The sequence below is a fragment of the Trachinotus anak genome, unplaced genomic scaffold, assembly GCF_046630095.1.
Source record: "Trachinotus anak isolate AG129_WGS33_773 ecotype Australia unplaced genomic scaffold, CSIRO_AGI_Tana_v1 ptg000009l, whole genome shotgun sequence".
In the NCBI taxonomy this organism is placed as follows: domain Eukaryota; kingdom Metazoa; phylum Chordata; class Actinopteri; order Carangiformes; family Carangidae; genus Trachinotus; species Trachinotus anak.
Window position 1 is genome coordinate 19752360 of NW_027273860.1, and position 20454 is coordinate 19772813.

The window sequence follows — 20454 nt, forward strand, 5'->3', positions numbered from 1 at the left end:
ATCACATATTTGGCTACCAGCTGAATATTAAAAGTGAATCATATTCATACAGGTTTACACCTCCTCCTCCTCCTCCTCCTCCACACTAACGTGATCCTTTTCTGGTAAGTCTTTGTCACTGTTCATGTATGTTTTGATGAAAGGGGACTGGTTTGCCAGTAAAGTCCTTGATGCTGCTCAAAGTCTTTGAGATTTCCTCTGAAGAGCAGAGCCTTTCCCACCAAACCAACTGTATTAACATTTGAAATAGTCACTTCCTTGATGTAAAAATGTGTCTCCCTTGAGTCAGTCCACAGCAAGCTCACTGACTTGAATGAAAATGAACCTTTTCAAACTACAACTACATTTTTTAGAACATATATAGTTAGACTGACATGTCACATGATTGCATTTCTTCATAGCCTAACTTATTCTGAGAGATGTCTGCCATAAGCCAGTAAATATAATAAATGGACAGAGAGAGAAAACCCACGGAAAACAGCCTGGAGATCAAAGGGTGTGTAACTCTGTTTAACAACAAGACTACTGTATTTTAAAACCAAGGATATGGTTGGACTGTGTATGGTCAATGTGTGAAACTGTATAATGTATTATAATGTATAATTGAGGGTGTGGCCGCTTTGAGTGACAGGTGGGTGAGTGTATGCTTGCCACAAACTGGCCAAATCTTGGCTCCACACAACCTCACCTCTTTTTGGTCAGGCACTGCCAAGATGGTGGCGGTGGAGCAGCTCACTCTGAGCTTCAAAAGCGCTCTTCAGAAACCTGTGGGTGACGTCATGGAGGCTACATCCATCTTTATTTACAGTCTATGCACCCTGCTAATTCTGCCTAGTTTCAGCTCTTTATCTGTTTGCTTCTCTCCTACTCTCTGTCCTCACATATACAGTATTTTAATACAGCTCAATTCCCGATGAAGATTTACATTCATTTACATGTTTTTCTGTTTCTGTTGTCAGAAAATGGAAAAAAGTATGGCAGTGACTGAAATGTGGCTCTTTCAAGTAACTTCCAAGCAATTTCCAAGTTGCTCCTCTGCTCTGCTCAACTTATTTTATAACTGACCCAACGTTGCGGTCCAGCCAAATATGAGGTGGGTAAATTTTTAGGTTGTTTATTTTCAGCTTCAACATCTCTGCCTGTATTTGATGTTTACTTATCCACTCTCCCTTTCACTCATCTCTCCTTTGCTCCCAGTTCTCTCTGCCCGTGTGAGGATGTGACGATGACACAGCATGCCATCCTGATTACAAGGTTAAAAGACACAGACGGAGGAGTCACACAAACAGTGGCACTGCTAAAGTCACCCTGGCTAAAACAGACATGACGTCTGTCAGATGCGGCCATAATCCTGTTTATGATGTGCGTGCTCTGTGACAAAAGCCTCAGCAGGCCGAATCGTGCATGAGCACACACACACAACAAACAATGTGAAAGATGTACGGGACATTTTGCTGTCTCTTTGCATTGGTCATCTCCACACCAGCAGATTGAATGAGACATGTGTGGGTGTGTGATGAGGAGGGGGGTTCATCCTGTCACTCTGCACCCCTAGATAAGATGTTCCCTCTATGTGTGTGGGTTGCTCTCTCACCAGTGGCCCAACTACCCAATCAAGAAGCAAAAAAAAACACTACTTTCTCTTTTCTCTTTCCCTGTCATCCTCCTCTTCTCCTCATCTCTGTCCTTTTAACTAAGCTGATTAAAAGGCAGCCCCCCACCACCACCACTTCCAACCCCCCTACTCACCCACCACCCAGCCCACAGCCCTACGGCAGCGTGGGACAGCGAGGGGCCCTTGCTGCTTTCTGCATGAATATTAAGTGCGGGATTTGTGTCGCGGGTTTGAAATTGGAAATCACAAGTTTGACTAATCAGCTTTGGAGGTTCCACATTCAGGGTTTGTGTGTGCGTGCGTGCGTGCATATGTGTGTGTGTGTGTGTGTGTGTGTGTGTGTGTGTGTGTGTGTGTGTATGTGTGCGCGTGTGTATGCATCTCTTCTCTCGTTTCCAGTGGCAACAGAGAGCCCCTACACACGCGCACACACACACACACACACACACACACACACACACACACACACACACACACACACACACACACACAACCTCAGCATCACCACCCCTGATCCTGCTGCGAGTCAGAATGCTTATTCACTGGCTCCATGGGGCCAAATACACCCGCAGCACGTATGCACATAGACACGCACGCACACACAAACACACATATATACACACAAACACACACACACACCCCTCCATCCCCCTCTACCCCTTCACTGCATTCACTCCCACCCACCTCTCATTTAAAAAGGGACCCAGAAATAGCCCAAGAGGCTATTAGGAAAAATACAGCCAGAGGAGGAGGAAGCTGTAGGGGTTTACAATCCAAAGCCATTCAAGGGTACACTCCAGCATCTCTCTCTCTCTTATTCTATGTCTCCCCCTTGTCATCCATCCTTCTCCCTCGCTCTCTCTGCCTCTCTTTGTTCTGATGAATCAGTGCTTTAGTGAAGATGCTCATTATGGCTTGATAGCTGGGACTCATTCAGTATCCCTGGCATTGGTGGAAAATGTAGAGGAGAGAGAAAGAGAGAGAGAGATGGGAACAGGAAAAAAGGAGAAAAAGAATAAGAATGAATGCAAACTGGGAGAAAGGAGCATTAACATGGCAAAATAGAAGAAGTGAGCAAGTCTAGATTCTTCACAATCTCACACTGGAGGACGGATTGAATGGAGGGAAGGACATGACCTGGAAGAACATTTCAGGTCTCCATATTAGCTGCCATGACCTTATCTATATTCTGATCATACTTACACCATATTTGCCTTATGTCATATGTGGTAAAACCTGCCATTTCCAAGAAGCAAATGTCTTCCATCCACGTTAGATCACTTTTAAGGAGCACTTTAGCTTCAGGCTTGGAGCTGTTGCTAATAATTCCTGAGCTTCAGTTCTTGCAGAGATTGAGATTTGTAAGAGATGAAAATTATAAAGAACATTCAGAGGTATTATTAATAATAGCAATCATGTCAAATTCACTTCACTTTCATGCTTTTACTTAATGTCGAGCTGTTCTTCCAAACAGCCACGTTTTATACAAAGTGGATTTTCAAACGCTGAAAGTCTTTGATGTATCTGGCTGCACACGTAGTACAGGAGTTAAATGTCTTACTGACTATCCTCAATGTGCCTCCTGATAGCAATGTGCCACAATAAGTAGACACACAAAGAGCTACTTTAGGAAATACTTCATGTGCCGTGGCCGCTGACGAAATCTCTAACCTCTTCATCTCACAGTTTATGACCTCACAGGACTGGAAGACTGATTCCATGGACCTGGTGAAATATGCACCTCGATATATCCATGACTCAGGCTCTGCTGGGTAATTGCTGTCTGTTGAAATTTACTGTTCTTATATAGACACACAGTGAGACAACAGGCAGAACAATAGTTTATCCATGATCTTACAACAGAAACATTTTCTCTGACATGGGAAGACCTAGGATTGTGCGACTGCTTACACAGCACCGACGAAGAAAGCAGTGGGAAGAGTGAAACTTATGGATGAAATGACCATTGCTATGCTCTGTCACACCAGGTCTTATCATCTGTAGGAAAATAAGAAAATAACTGAGAGATTTAGACTGAGACTGTGAGATACTGATATTAAAATCACTGCGTAACTGAGCTATGTTTTGAGAAATGTGTGTAAAACTGAGACATGTTCAAAAAAAAAAACAAACAAGCAGCAGAGGCTGAAATATAATTACTTTTAGTCCCTACACTGTAAAAACTAAAGGTGCTCTGAATATCCAGTTGGGTACTCAAGGACCTTAAAAATATATCTGAGATGCTTCAAGAAACATTTTACATATGATGAGGTTACTCAAATAAACAATTGGCTCCTCAACTTAAAATGACACTTTAGGGGCTTCAAGTAGCTATTCCTACCTACGAGCTCCTGCAGGAGAATCTAATCACCACAGTGTAGTATGGGTCAAGCTCCCAAGACTCCACTATATCCTACATTTCCTACAATGCAACTCAGTGGTAGTTTTTAATAAGACCCTCCCTGCCTGGTAAAGGCACACATCCAGTTCAAAAACAGGCTTTTTGTCAAGGATTTGAGGTCTCAAGCCCAAAGCAACAGAAGACATTACACAACTATTTTTACAGGTTGAGTAGTCCTGCTACGGACAAGTAAAATGATCTTCATGTGGAAAATTAGTTGAGTGCCCCTTAAAAAAAAGTCATGTGTGGCAGCTGACTCTTGACTCTCAGGCACTGCAAGTTACACTACACGGACTCTGACAAAAGGGTAAAGGTGATAACATGTGACCTGTGATATCAAGCATGTCAGCTGAATTCTTAGTCACACTGGCTTGAACAGAAAGCATTTAGCTGCCTGGATTGTATGAAATGTATCTAGAACATCTGGTACACTTTAGAAAACTGTTAGTCATCAGGAATGTTGGACAAAGGCCATTTGTATGGAAGAAAAAGTTACACAACCACTGTTCTTATCCTTTAAATCACTGTGCTTTAATCACTACAACAATACCTAAAACCCAGTCAGCAGGTACCCTCAGTCTTTACTTATTCTCACCAGGATGGTTCTGTTTTGCAGCTGACCTCGACCTCTGACCTCCTCGTGCCGAGTTGCAACATAAATACCATAATTACACATGAAGCACATATTTCAGGGCATTTCAGGGCCAGGAAGTAATTCTATGTAAGTAACTATACTGGCTCTGGTAGTTTTTTCTGCCACAGTCGGCTTTATCATCGGACAACTGGCCCCACAAGCAACCGCTCTATTAAAGTCACCCTGCACAATCATCTCTCATCCTGTGGTGATACATTATGAAGAAATGACATACACTGACACATGCCAGAGAAAGAATGGTAACACACACACACCTGGTGTCAGACTTGACTGTGCTCTCACACAGACCACAATACAAATACAAATACAATACCCAGCCCCAAACACAAAACCATAAACTGATTTGAAAGAGCAGGCTTTATCACCTCGTCAGCTCTCACTGCCATGCCAGTGGAGGAACCACAACTTCCTACAAAAGGTCATAAAACTAATGTGGATTTTAATTGACATCCTTGACTGCCACTAAAACACAGCCATTACCCTGGGTAAAACTGACTGCAGGTCAGCCTGGCAGTGAGCCTTTAATGATGGCCATATCACCGCAGGATGGGGATGATTTTTTATGTTTAATCATGGCAGAGAGGACAAGTGTTTCTGGGATGACATCTCTCACTGGGACACTTACAGACATCCAGCCATAGAAGCTGTAAAGCTAAAGGATGGTGAAGTGTAGCGAGCTCACAGTCACACAGGTGTCTTGAGGTGGTAATGGCCAACAGTAACACGGGTGCTTTGCACTCTTGCAGACACACACAGCTCTGAAATGTCCATTCTGAGCTAGTTAAATTCATACTTTAAAAAGTGTGTTCTTGAGTTGCTAGTAAGTGTTGTGCGTTTCCAGGCAGGAGAAGAACTGCAGAGAGTGAGGCAGAGGAAGTACAGTTTATTAACAGGGCCTTCCATGGTATTTGGTCCAATCAGTGAACCAATTCAATTGGGCCTGATTAGGTTAGAATGCCTTTGTTATTAACTTCCCCAGTAATCTCTGCTGGCGTAAACAAACTCCACCAATCACAGAGGCTACAGTGGAATCTAGAGACACATGTGATTTCCTGGAATGCAACTTTTCTTTCAAAACAGGCCAGTCTCTAAGACCTTTGGCTCCATGATTGTCCGTGATGGCATCATGGGCCTATTACCACGCACAAACAAGGCCAGATGGTGCCATTACTCTATTCCAAGGGGCTAAGAGCATTTTTACTGACATACTGTTGGCATTAGAAATGCCTGGTGGCCCTCACAGGGTTTTATTAGGACCCACAATGAGCTCAAACAGGTCTGGCTCAGGTGACCTAAGAAAGCAATTGTCCCATTTTGCTAGAGGGGTCTTGAAGCGGAGTCTCAAACAGAAACCTACAGAGAAGCCCCCAGGCTTTCCCTGGTACATTCTGGTTTAATTCTATTCTACCTGTGTGGACTGATGGTGTAAAAAGTCAGGAAATGAGCTGTATGACCTCAGGTTATACACTCCACTGACACGCATGGATATCTACCTGTCATGATAGAAAAGACTGCGGCTGTCAAAAAATATGAAGCCAGAAATGTGACATGAACATGAACATTAAAGCAATTAATTCCTACTATGAAATTACAAAGGATAAACATTAGTTTGATTTGAATGGTGATACATCTCACAGTTCTCACAGCAGTGTGCCCTGTACACACTGGCTGGCTTTCGATTAGAATAGACTAACTTACAGTTGCAAAGAAGCTGAACTCCTACTTCTCTCTGTTATATCTCGTGTCTCGGCATTGGCATTCATGCACACTGCAATGTCATCAACTTGTTCAATTAGAATGGACCTCCATTATATAAGAAACAAATTACTTTCCCAGACGTGTTGTGAAAGACCTACATTTTTACCAGGCAAATGAGAAATTTTGCCCAAAACTTTCAAAAGACTTTTCACAAGAACAGGAGAAAAAAAAATGTCGGTGGCGTTCACTATTTCAGCACCTTCTCATGAGTCAATCTCAAATATTGGAAGGAGGCTTAAGACAGATGGAATGTGTCACTGGCTGGTCTCGTGGATTTGGGATGTATTCACCCATTCAGCTCCCTGTAATTACAAAGGCTCTCACTGAGATCCGATTTGCCGCCGGGAGCTTGTTCAAGGCACAGGGATTGGAACGACAATGGCGTAGTCTGACAAAGGAATATGGATACTGCTCTTAAAATAGAGAGAACTAATGCTGTTCTGTGTTGAGTGCACGGGCTCGCTGGCTCAGATGTGGGCAAGGTAAATTTAATTATGTGCCCTGTACACACTGGCTGGCTTTCGATTAGAATGGACTAACTTACAGTTGTACCCCAGCGACCACTTAGGAAGTACTGTTTGTGACACAGTTTAGTTATTGATGCAGGAGCCACTAGTCATTGCTAAACTTTTAAGCCTAAATCTTCATTGTCTAAAGTGTTTGGTGGCCAAATCCATTTATAACAGCAAATACGATTTGGGCTCATTACTGCAATAAGGGAATGAAAGTTAGAGGTTTGCACGGTAGTTTCTTTGTCCATTTTATGCCTTTATTTAGCAGGAGAGTGTAGAGAGACAGGAAATGCAGGGACAGAGAGAAGGGAAAGGACATGCAGCAAAGTCCATCCAAAGAGTCCGGCCGGCCAGGAGTCGAACCAGGGACTCACTGCTCAGAGCATTTGCGCCCACATGGTCTGCGCCCCTTACCAGTCAGCAATGATAACATGCAGAACAGTAGCAGCTAGTGAGAGATGTGAAGTATGCCAAACTGCTCAATGTCTGGTGGTCCCTGGTTGGTCCTCAGTTGGCATGGCCCTCTGGATGCAGGAAAAGAGGATGAAATTGACTTCATGGAGCGCAGACTTGAGGAAGTTTATTTTTGGAGCAGCTGATATGGTGGCAACATGGTTTGGTTTTGGTGATTTGTGAGTGAAAAGATGTCTAGCAGTGTATTAAACAAACGTGTCTCAAATTATTAGATTATAAACCTTATTTCAATGCATTCTATTGACCATAGTTTTGACATGTAACCAGCTCTTTGGGAAGACCTGCAAGTATTTCTTGGTAAAAGTGGTTAGAATTAAAGTTAGCTACATTACAGCTTTATTTTGCAGGTTTTCAAGCTTGACTTCTTTCATCTAAAATCTGGACTGCTCTATAGATATGAAGATAACATCTCAATTGAGGCTTTGACCTACTTTTCTAAAGTAACCACCATCTCGACAATAGTAACTGGCTATTTTTTAAATTTTGGATGAAGGCTAATATTGCTTTGACAACAAGAAAAGGATGGGTCTTATCCTTTCTTCTTGTATTCACTGTTATTCACTGTTATTTAATATTTCTTTTGATCAGCCAGAAACACTGTGCCCTTTTCTGTTGGGCTCTGCTTTGTGGTTCCATTTCAGTTCTTCTTTAGTGCAGCCTGTTCTCCCCGGTCTTCTACAGCTTATATTTACAGTGAGCGGGGAAGCCCTAAAGACTCCCTCATGGCTCTACCAGCTTTCACTTTACAGTAAACAATATCTTCCCTGGCCTCACTTCACTGGCTGGCAGACATCAGCGCACAGAGGGAAAAATGCAGCAGTTAGCGTCCCAGCACTGACACGCTGAGGCCGCTCTCATGTGTTTGTATGTGTTTACATTTACTGTGACCGAAGAGGGAGATGAAAGCAAGGTGAGGAGGATGAGGAGGAGTGAGAGTCATCTGCTTGCTGACATGGTTCATAGTGCAAACTCACGCTCCGCGGCCACCTGCCTCTCAATCGCATTCCTCACCTGATCTATTTCTGGAGTGGCTGTGTGAGAGCGGCGGGTGGCCGGGATGAAAGCAGCGATGCTGTGTTAGCGGAGAGGACCTGTGATTAGTTTATGAAATTGGGTTATCTATCATGTGAAGTTTCTCACAGAGGAACCTCATATTCACGTAACGGGCACACCACAGTGTGTATTATTCCATCAAAATGGGTCTCAGTGACTGAATTTGGAGAAAAGTACATCCACATTTTCTAGCAGCATGCTCCCTGTGTGCGTCCTCCCAATTAGCCACTGTGACATTTTCAAAACAAATCCTCAAATTCAGGAAAAGTTGCCTTGCCCGGCAAAAGCTTCAGGCTTCTGCAGCCTTCAGGAGAGTTGAGGTGAGGGGGGGGGGATTAACTGTCTATTTGCAGCTGCTGATTGCCAGGAACAAGACGTCCTCTGGTACTGATCAACAAACGAGGCGTCGGCAGCCCTCAGCAACATTCAAACCTCCCCCATCTCCACGTCCCATTCTGTCTGCTGGGGCACGCCTGCCCTAAATGGCACGCTCCCCTCCTTTCCTTTCATCTTCTTGTGAAAATTCATTAGTACTGTACGCATGTCTTCCAGGCTTCCAATTTGAAGGACGTTGATAAAATACGTACTGTACGTGCAGCCTTAATCAGCTTGATCCACTTGATGTAGAGTTGAAGGCGAGATGAGTCTATATTTCTCCCTCTCCGTCCCTCTCTTGCGATCTGCTTTCAGGCTGTTTGCTTTCTTAAATGAACGTAATGGTACAAACGGAGGATAAATTGCCTTCTTGTGCTCCATCTCATCACATCTATCCCACAGGGCCCTCTCTGAAGCGGGAGGGTAAAAAAAAAAAAAAAAAAGAAAACAGACCAGGAAAATAATTCACTTGCTTTGCCTGGGAGATACACATTGCTATCTGTGTAGAGCCCCTGCGATAAGGCTTGATGTGCATGTGGTGCATTAGGCCTCCTGCACTATCACCACAGCACAGAACAGGCAAAAGTCAGCGCAAAAATGTGTGTGGACTTGCTCCCTCATTTTGTAACCTATCTACAGGAGTTTACATGGGGCTTTTCCAAAGCTGCAGTGGGGACAGAAACACCATCTATACAGGTTTGACCTGAGGATTCACGCGAGCTCATTCATTACAGTGCCAGCTGTCTCAACAGGAGCTAACATTCCACATGAACTCTCCCCACTGCCTCAGTGTCCCTTTTTTATTCTCAATTAGAGCGGGAGAAGGCACTACTCCAGACATCCACTGTGACACTAATTTCACACCCACACAGGGGCGCTCAGAGGGAGTAGTGGAAAATGCTTTTGGATGTCAGAGACAAACAAAAGGCAGCGCCAAAACATGGTGCCACGGCTCTGGGAATAAAATGTGATAAGAGTCGTTTCTAAGTCTTGTTTAGCTTGGTGTCCTACAAGAGGTGAAGGAGCTGGATACCCCAGACAAAACACACCCTGGAATAACAGACATGCTGATGAGTAAGTAAAATGGAATTAGTTACCCCAAATGTATGTGTCGCATTAAAGCAATGCGACACATACATTTGGGGTATGATGCTAGACATATCAGTTTTAGTCCCTCGGGAATTGCGAGAAAACGTTATTAGAGACGCGTGAGCTGTTATTAAAGTCTTAGCGCAGATGCAGAGGTCATAAAAGATTCATTTGTTTACCAATGAATTATTGAGAGGAAGGATTTAATCAAAGTTACAGATGTTGCCGTCAGAAAGTGTTGTTAATCTCACTTTGATTGCATCCAAATGAAAATACAGACAATAAAAATCAGAGAGACTGATTGTTGATTGCAGAGTTAATTACAGGACCCAAATAAGAGACAGCAAACAATAAAAAAGTGATTATTTCAGATTGGCTCAGTGATCATCTGATTAAGGTGGAACATTGTTGTTCATAAGAACTTACTCTCCATCTGCATTACTTTAATGGAGTCATTCAGTGGTCCATTCAGACATACAGCACAGAATAAAACCAAATGATTGTGTATCCCCATAGGAGCAGTGCTGTTGTGTTTTCTCAGCCAAAAGAACACGATGAGGATGATAAGGAACAAGACAAAATGTATTGTTCTTAACGACCGCTACCCAAACAATGGTGATGATAAAAGCTCCATCAGCCTGTGGCTCATTGCATATTAACGTTTTCCACCTCACAAGTCAACGTCTGGTGGTGAGGTGGTGAGAGTGAGGGGAGAAATCCTCTCAAACTTTCTCCCGAGATGAAAAGCCTGACCTTTTATCAGCGCTGGAAAATGCATTAGCTTCCTCATAATCCAATTTCAAGACCATGCAAAGTGGAGGTTTTGACTGAATTTTAGTGTGGAGGGAGCAAGGGGGGAAAACACCCCGGTGAGTGTTTCTTTAGGTGAGGATCTCTGGGTTCTTTTTCTCCCCCTGCTCTCTGCCTGCCAGGCTTTCTGGAGCTGCTGAGTTGCAGAGGACTTCAAGGGCTTTGCACTGCCGAGCTCCGTGAGCTCCATATCTTCCCCCCCTTCCTCCCTTGCCCCCCCCCTCTTTCTCATGCCCATGCTCTGAGGAGCTTTAGAAACTCGACTGGGTAATGGGGGCAGCAGTCAATCAAATTGCAGTTTCAAAGGTGATGCTTTGTTTCACGCCTGCTTCCCACAAATCCCATCGAGCCTGGCACCTGTCAGACTGTCGTCCTGAAACGTAGCATCCAACGCCAGTCACCCAAACCCCACGGTTCCTGGGCAGATGGAGGTGTTGACTTGTCAGCTGCCTGTCAAGAAATGAGGTCATTCCATTTTGCTAGGTCTACTTTTTTAATAAGGTAAAAAAAAAACACAACTGATAGAGAAAACACTGAGTTCAGGTGTTTACGTCTAGCTCACTTTCATGTAAACTTTGTAACAGACAGAGCAGAATCCATGCTCCAGGTCTTAAGGGGGAAAAATGATATTTATGTTTGCTTTATATGAGGTTTTAACAAAAACAAACATGAATAAATCCTAGATTTCTATTGGTGCCCTTCAGTTTTACTGAGTCTGACGGCACTGTCAAAACACCACTGGTGCTGCCAGCTCTAATAACGTAGAGGCTGGTAATAAATTGTCAAATGAGTTCTTGTTGTACTGTGATCTCGTAGCCGAACAGTAAAACCTGATATGGCAGAATGGACAGGCTCTCCGGCTGCCCAGAGCAACCAGGGGTCCTCGTATCTCCAAGGGTTTATGAGCTCAGGTCTGACTCATTCCAGTTTTACAGTCACAGTGACCTTCCCATTAGGGCTCCATTATCAAAGGTCTATTAGAGAGAGAGGCGTATTCCCGGGCTATTTATCCAGCTGCAGCGTCTTCATATGAACTGTAGTGGATAAACAAGAGTGCAGCTTTGAAACCCTTGGCAAGTCATGGGTGAATGCCTTTATTATGGAATAAAATGGACACACATGTGCATAAACACATGAGGCATAAAAAGAGTCCAAGATGCAAAACTACAATGTACAGTTACTGGCAATTGCAGGCATTTGGACCCCACCTCCTCTAAAAAGGAAAACACCTTCCCACATCAACCGAAGGGCCCCTAAGTGTCTCTAATTAGCTGACTGGATCTAAAGAACCTTCTTCTATTTGTCTAAAATGTTGTGTTTTAATGACAGCGCTGAGGATGTACAGTAAACAAACCGATGGGAACCCAGACTCCTGGGTGCACTAGCACTGTTTGATGTCTCTCCAGCTATGCTAATGTTTGACTAGGTGGCTTTTAGATGAAAGACACTGATTAGCTCAGATGTAGTCATCCTCCAACACACTCGCTGCCTCTGTTCAGCATTTGGTGTGTTTTTCCCAGCGAAGGCCGAAAAATAAAGGAAGGCTGTCAGCTAATTTCAACTCAATTTACTGCCATTTACTTGGTCCCTGGAACCAATTTTGCAAGATAAGATTTGTGCAGTTGTGCTATGCTTCTAGAAGTCATATGATAATCAGGAGATGGCCTCCACCATGGTAATACCCCCATGTAACATTATTTACTATGCTGCAGGAGTTGGTGGAAGGTAGCCAACAACAGAGTGCTTTTTATGTGTATATGTGTTTTTGTAAAATATACAAGATAAAAACAAATCAACAAATGGCATCACGTGCTCGAACCACTGGCGTGTTTCATTACATACTGTTGTTTTTACATGTTTAAGTTCACTCAGGTGTGTTTGAAGCTCGTGGCTCGCTGACAGACCTCTGACCATGGGACTCTACCAGAATATAACTCAAATATCCCTGTGAGGTAGATCCTTAATCTGCCCCTTTGATCAGAGTGTGTTTCTCTGGGGTCAACTTCAGAGTACCTGTAGAAGTATCCAGGTCAGAGTCAAATGCTGCTTATTCTTCTCTTTCATACTGAAGACTGACTGACAGCCAGGAATCAGCAGCCTTCCCTGAGCTATCCCCATCTATTTCCTTTTCCTGAACCTTCAAACAGGAGGTTCGTGTTATCTCTGCAGCTCTGGGTTAAGTAGCAGCAGCAGGATAAAAAACTAAAGGGATCTCTATGTGGCAGAACAAAAGTTCTGAGACAAATTTGGCTGTCTTGGTACATGGAACAGTCAGAAGTGATTGAAAATTCTGTTATGCCGACACTTTATACTATGAAAGTTCTATTAAGTTTAATTTAGAAATGAAAATTACTGTTTATATTTGTTATGATATGAAAGTGACGGGAGTCTTGAATCTGAATGTCTTTCAAGCTCCTTTTTGCAAATCGTAAATAGAAAGCCTCTGAGCTAAATAAGAACCAGTGCATATTATTATATCTCAAAGGCAGCAAGACAAATATTACAGGCATACAGTCGGGCTGGCATACACAAGATATGCAAAGCAGCAAGAGGTGCAAAACAAAAAAGCAGTGTTGAACATGCAGTGCATATTTCAAATCAAATAACACCCCTCGCAACAGCTAATCCTGTCCCTGAAAGTAAAACTCCATACTGCGCTATCAATACTGACGGCTCAGACCCCAAACTGAACATAAGCTTGTGTGTATAATTAACATGCAACACTGAGCTTTCTCTGCTGAAATGAACTGATGAGTTTCTACTATTTCCAGGAAACCGCTAAAACAAGAGAGAAGGAAGGGAAAGATAAGACAGGTTCTTTTTTTATGTTTGCTTGTTTTATACAGATGAATTTCAGAGACAGACTCATCAAGAGTGTAATGTGTTTGTATTCCAGGCCAAAAAAGATATTATGCTAATTTATAACATAAAAACAACAGAAATATGGAACAGCTTTCAGATGGTCAGAGGGAATTTGGCCAAATCTAAGCAAACTAAATTATTTGAAAATGTAATTTAAAAAGTTATATTGAATTAACAAAGCATCTGTTTATGATCATTTCTTTTCTCTCAGAAAGCCTTCAGCAGGTTGCTATTAATATTCACTCTGAGGCTAAGGTTCTTCTGCTGTACCTCTGCACACAGCTTATTGATATTCCCACTGAGAATCAATAGCACCGTGTCTATCACTGACCAGCATCTTAGAGTCTTGTGATCTGAATACACAGACTGACTGAACACCAATCAAGCACTGCGCTGCCTTCTTTTTTCAACCAGCTGCCAGGCTTATCATCAACTCCTTGCGTCGGGAGTGGGATGGTTTACAGCCGACAGTTGTTATGACACAGGGGGGGCTATCCTGAGAAAACAGGTGGAGCTAACCTTAACTTTAGACATATGGATCAGTGGCCTTCACTAAGCCCCAGATGTATTGGCACACGGATTTAGCCAGCTATGGGAGAGTCCAGATAACCTTGTCATATCTTCTCTGGCTGTCATGGGAGGGTTACAGGATGGAGGTTCCACCTCTGTAAATCATTTTAAAAATATACACACACTCTCCTGGAGGTGCTCTGTCCTGATCACACACAGTAAGTAATTCATACACTCCACCCCCGACGTGAGCTGAGCAGCAAAAGGTCACAAGCCCCCAAGTGACAGCTGTCAATCACAGGAGGTAGGTATTATCCGATCCATTAATAACACTCTGAATGGTTGTGAGGAACTAAGGGGACAGTGGCCTCCTGGCTTCTCAGCACTGGACAGGACCAACAGGAACTCTGTAGCCCTCACAACACGTCCAGCTCAGCAGAGGACCACTCATTGGGCATGGAACAGTGAAATATTTGCAAGAACAACTTGGATTCTTGAAACAAAGATGTGCTGTGCATGTTATCACTACATAAATAATTTAAGAAAACTGCATGCATCAAATATACAATACTGCTGATGTGGCTAACAGAGTGTAGGTATCTTGATATTACTTTATCTACTTTGCAATTCTCTACAATCTGAATTTGTTGTAGTTAAAAGATTTTCACTAGAAGATGCAAGTTCTCTGATTTGCTGACAGATTGATTTAAGTTCGGAGGAGTTTGTTGGACTTTGTTGAGGCTCTAAAATTGAATAAGTTTGGTTTAATGAAAAGCAGGTCATCATGCTGCAGTCGATCTTTGGGGATTTAATAAGCTAAGTCACTTTCACTCAAGGCACAAGAAACTGTGATACTTGTTTCCATTCCTGTTTCCTGAAGCTGAAACAGTGAATAAACAAATAAAAACATACAAGATGACTTCTCATGCTCTGTATGATGTTGTCATCACATCAAAAATTTGTGCTGACATGGAGGCTATGAGCCAATGCGACCCCCGCCCCCAGCAACAAGAAACTGTACGCAGATGCAGCGTGACTCTCAGGAAAAGGTGTGGGGAGGCCGGGGAGGATTACTTGTGGATCCAAGGATAATGAAAAAAGAAAAGACACGGCCTGATATTAAATTCTAACACTTGGAGAATTACTGATAGGCTCCTGGTCTTGTTTTACCTTGTCTATGGATTCTGTCTGCTTGCCTTGTGGGAGCAGGCAGTGATAACACTGTAAAATTCATTGTTTTTCTGTGCAGCAGGATGTCACCCATGACACGTAAAAGTGAACAAAAGTGTTGCACAGGCACCAGGGACAAAGCTAGTTAGTGTTGCTAGTATCACAGTGTGCCACCTTGCAGTGCCTGTGCATGGACTGTTTTCTGGTCGCTCCTTACCTGTCTGGAGCAGCAGGGCGCCCATTGCGAGGTTTGTTGACCTGGGCATACAGAGCTTCCAGGGGTGGACTGTTGTCCGGAAGGCTCAAAGGAAGGTGAGGGCTCTGGGGACTTTGAGGGAGGTGGTAGTGGTGGTTGTACGGGTCCATGCTGCTGCTATCTACCGACGAGTCCAGTGATCCAATGCCAGCGTAGGTGTGCTCTTCGTCTGAGCTGAAGGTGCGGCTAACAACGTCTTGGATCTCGGCATATTCCCTCTCCTTCGCCTGCCTCTCCCGGAGTTCTCGCGTCTTGGCCTGAATTCTGTAATAAAAGCATTGAAGAGAACATGTAATTTGTTTATTTGTGAATCATCTGGCAAATGAAAAATGCTGCACAGAAATGCCAAAATTCAAAATTTCCTCACTGGGAAAAAATGAAGGATTTTACCCTAACAAAAACAAGGATATTCTCCCTCTTATTCAGACAGAAATACATTTGATGAGTCAAAAACTGGTGACTTTCAGATGATCAGACTTTTTCTGTGTAAATGCCTGTAAAATGTTGCTAACTGCTCTTTGTTCCCTTTATCTTTGGGTGAAACTACGTACTAGGCCAAGCTAGTTAAGCTCGTAAAAAAAAACCACATCGCACCCAATATTTATCAGTTCATAAAAGATTCTTTCCGAGCAATGAGTTTCTTTATTTGATATTTTTCTCTGGCTCCGCTGATGGAAACACATTGGTGTTATTTTTACAAGATTAGAAAAGTTTTCATAAAATTTGCCCTGTGAACTGAGGCAAATATGATTAATTACAAATTACACACATTTTTTGTGAAGAATGAATACATCTGGCAGGAGAGACAAAGAGATATTAATGGTATTTGGGGTATTGAGATGAGATGAGGGTAAAAAAATATATTCCATCTGAGATTCAGAGAGGCTTACAGCAGCATTCAAAGTTTGAAGTTAAATCTGAGCTAGTGATCAGTCCAGACTTGAGAGTGGCCCCTCCTCAAACTTCTCAAGTGGCATTCTTCTCCTAAGTGACAGGTAATGAGGATAGAGAAAAATGTCTTCCCCTGCAGTTAAAGAAGCCACGCAGTAGTACTGAAATATGTGGATTTCCATGAACCATTAGAGGGCCCGGGATGAGTGGACTGATCTTATCCCACAGTCCCTCTAACCAGGCGAGGTGGGAGGGAGACAGTTGGGCCTCCTCTTCCTCCCTCCCACCCCTTCCTCTCCCTCCATGCCGTTCCTCTCCCTGGGACCACTTCCACACAACAGAGCCTTTCACAGGACCTTTCCTGTCTCAGAGAACGGTTCCATGTGAATGCCCATCTGTCCGCAGCTAACAAGACTCAGTCATGGTGTTGCATGGGAGCAAGGAGAGCTGGCATTGTAGGAGCAGGGAGGTGGACATTGGGGAGTGGAGAGGAGAAGGGGTGAGGACAGGCGGGGGAGGGGGGGGGGGGTGACCCTGGCAGCAGCCACTAGATTGCTCACTGGTTCCAGATGTTGTATTAACGCTGTAGGGTAACACACATCTCACACACATACATGCATACAAGCACGTTACCTCCCACTGGTGCAAGACTTCCCTATTACCTCAGGTCATACGTGACCTCTGACCCCCCATGCTGCTCCTCACAGATGACTGACAGGTTTAAAACAGACCTGAAGCCCCCCCCCCCCCCCCGCCCAACATTCCCTCTAGTGTCTGTGTATTTTAATAACAGTAATCACATTTCAAACAATCACCATTTTTCAGTGCCGGATTAACCCAATTCCCACATCCTACCCAAAGACTGCCTTGTTTATTTTTAGCCGTCCAAAATCCCATTTTCTCAGCATTATCTGCGGAATGAGATTTTGATGAAGGCCTGATGCAATGTTGCATGATATGCAGTCATCTATAAAGACTCTGAGCTGGTCTGATGTCTCTTTGCATTGTCGCGGACCAGGTACAGTATGACAATGATTGACTCAGAGAGCAGCTGTGTGTGCCCGGTGTTGTCTCACTTTAGCTTATGCTGTCAGGAAATAGAACACAGGACTTTCAGGGAGGAAAACACTAATTCCCAGAAGCCCTTTCACCTGCCATCTGGCTAAAGTGATGTCAGATCTCTGCCAGGAAGGACCAGACAATGATGTTACCACAGGTTCACGGAAGTCCACTGGGATCTCAAGACCCTCTGGCGTTTTATGGACTAATCAAATTCATAAAAACAGCAATATTGACATTTGGGATGAGATAATGGCCTTGGCTAGACTGGCGACATGAAGCTAAAAGAGAGAGACTTCTCCTCCAGGACTCAGGAGTCTGACATTGATAAAGCTAATAGGTGCATTTCAATAATAGGACATTAACAAGCAAAAATGCAACAGAACAAAATATTGTTGTCATTACTGTTATCATATGTTGTAACTTAGTCGCTTTTATAAACTCAGCAACTTTCAAAGTGAGATTTTGTTTTAATTCAAGACATCCTCCAAAGTTTTCAGGGGATTAGTCATAGCTCTGTCTGTGTGTTTGTACAGAAAACATCCACAATCCAAACCTGTCAGTCTGCTGTTTCGACCCCTGGCCAGGTGGCAGTGGGACTCTGTGGCAAGCTCTGGTTTGAATGCTACATTATTAAGTCCACATTTTCTGCCAGATGACTTCCACTGATGTATCATGAATGAAACATGCAATGAAGAACACACATTACGTGCATCTGCTTTACATTAAAAAAAATACCAGCATTTACTGTCTAAAGAGGACAAATCCTATTGACTTGTCCTGTAAAATATGGTTTTAAAGGATTGACACAAAATCATGTGCTGATCATGTTTTGCAGAGGGTGAGTCCTAATAACTTTGGTGTTCTTTTGACTTTTTTGTCTGGGGAAATGTCAAATGTCTCAACAACTGGTGGGTGGATTGCTGTAAAATTTACATCCAGGTCCCCTTCAGGGTCAACTGTTTTCTTTTTATTTATTAAACTGTTAATTATTAAATTATTATGATTAATTGTAAATTGTTTTTTTAAATTGAATTATTTTTGTTTCTTTTTTATTTAGCACCATCGGGTCAAAATTTATATTTGTCCAATACTTTGGTTTATGACCAAATGACCTGCAAAGCTAATGATGTTCCCATGTTCCCAGCTGCAGCGCTATTAGCAAATGTTAGCATGGTAAAACACTAAATTTAGGTGATAACCAAAGTCAACATTATACCTGCTACAGTCAACATGTCAGCACAGTGATGTTAGCATACAGGCCAAGCTCTAAACAAAGCTGTGTCCGGTCTTACTACAATGAAACATTTATAAGGAAAGTAGCTGCAAAATGTCAACATATATTTCTAACTACAATATCTACAATTAAATATTAGAAAAAGATTGCTAGCTTAAGTTTTGGAAATGTCAACCCTGACTTAAAGGGGCTATTTGTAAGTTTTCTTTGCTGATGGTCGAGATTGTTGCTTGACAAGAGCTTTAGTCACCGTTGCGTTTACAAGACACATCCTCTGAGCAGCACGACTTCATCAGGGCTTTGTCTTTCTTAATAGCTTAAACCTAAAAACACGTGCAATGCAAAAGCCTGTATGCCCAACCATCCATCCCTCCTCCTTTTTACAGCACAGAAATCATGGGGACAACATGGATAAAAACACAGAGCAAATTAGTAGAATATAAATGTATCTTATGAGGAACAGGGTTTGAATTTGGTAGCCATTTTTCTGCACTGTAATGTGCTCATTAGCTCCAAATTTTCACACCTGCCAACTGTGTTCTTCTTGGGCAACCCGCAACTGCTGCTCCACTTCCAACTCCTCTTCTTCCCCCGCTTCCTCCTGAGAGACCACCCCCTCAATGTACCGTACATACTCCATTAGCCAATTAATGGCCCAGCATGTTAACACTGAGGAAAGCGCTGCCCACACTAAACTGTATTACTGTACAGTCCCAATTACTAGCCCTTCTCCTCTCATCTCCTCTTACCAGACACTACATACGAGAGGAGCGGACAGTGCAGCTTTTAATGCAATCAGCCCAGGAAGGTTTCATTTCAAAAAGGGGGACACACGAGATGGTGTTTCACAGCAGCCCCCGCTGTGGATTTCAATTTTTATTTTAATTATACAGATGACAGGAAAGGTAGTATTACATCAGTAATTCTTGGCTTTTGTGTCTCTTTGTGTTGTTCATGTTATCTGAATATTCTTAGAAGTGGAATTGACCATGTGCCGGTAAATAAAAAATCCAATGCTTACTTACTTGTTCTTCATAAGAGTGCAAGACAAAGGCATTTCCTCCTGGCCTGACAGTCTAGACAGTCTAATGCCGAGGCTTTCAGGGCAGTTGAAGTTCAACCCCTAATCCACTGACTGACCATGTCTTCAAGAAAATTATGTGTCAGCCAGATGACACTATTCTTCCTCCTGTTCATCTGTCTGCTCTCCCTGTTTTTTTCTTTGTTTTTTTTGTTTTTTTAAGTCATTGTCACTAAACTGAGATTGAAAACTGCACCTTCACATTAAAATAAACGGAATTTGTGAACGTGAAAGCAGAAGGCTGTAATGTAAAGTAATACTTTATCTAGGTAGAATGAGAGGCCTGGTGAGAACTGGTACCGATGTATCAGCTTATCCCAAATCGTTCCTCTCCATGCTGAATAAATCTCATGGTTTATCCAACAGGGCTGTTGTTTTGGACCCACGAAGACAGCAGACTCCTCCATATGTTTGACGGTGTTTAATCTACCCATGGGGAGGCAGGGGATGGGGGGGGGGGGGGGGGGGGGGGGTGCCTGTTGTCTCAGACGCTCATTTTGAAGTCAACACACTTAGAAGTTTGAAAGCTTGTCTCTTCAATATGCATTGTTACCATGGTGGATGAAACAGAATGTATTTGCTCACTAACTTTCTCATCCAGCTGCCTTGAATAGATCTTTCTTTTCAATACCCTCTCATCAAAACA

At 43.0% G+C, this 20454-nt stretch overlaps 1 protein-coding gene across 1 annotated transcript in view; it reads right to left on the reverse strand.

Moving 5' to 3' along the window:
* Window positions 1-20454, reverse strand: part of LOC139625582 (partitioning defective 3 homolog) — a 358479-nt gene that overhangs the window by 64639 nt on the left and 273386 nt on the right. The window contains exon 21 of the mRNA XM_071485696.1: window positions 15502-15804. Coding sequence (XP_071341797.1) covers window positions 15502-15804 — 303 coding nt within the window. The remainder of the gene's footprint in view (window positions 1-15501; window positions 15805-20454) is intronic.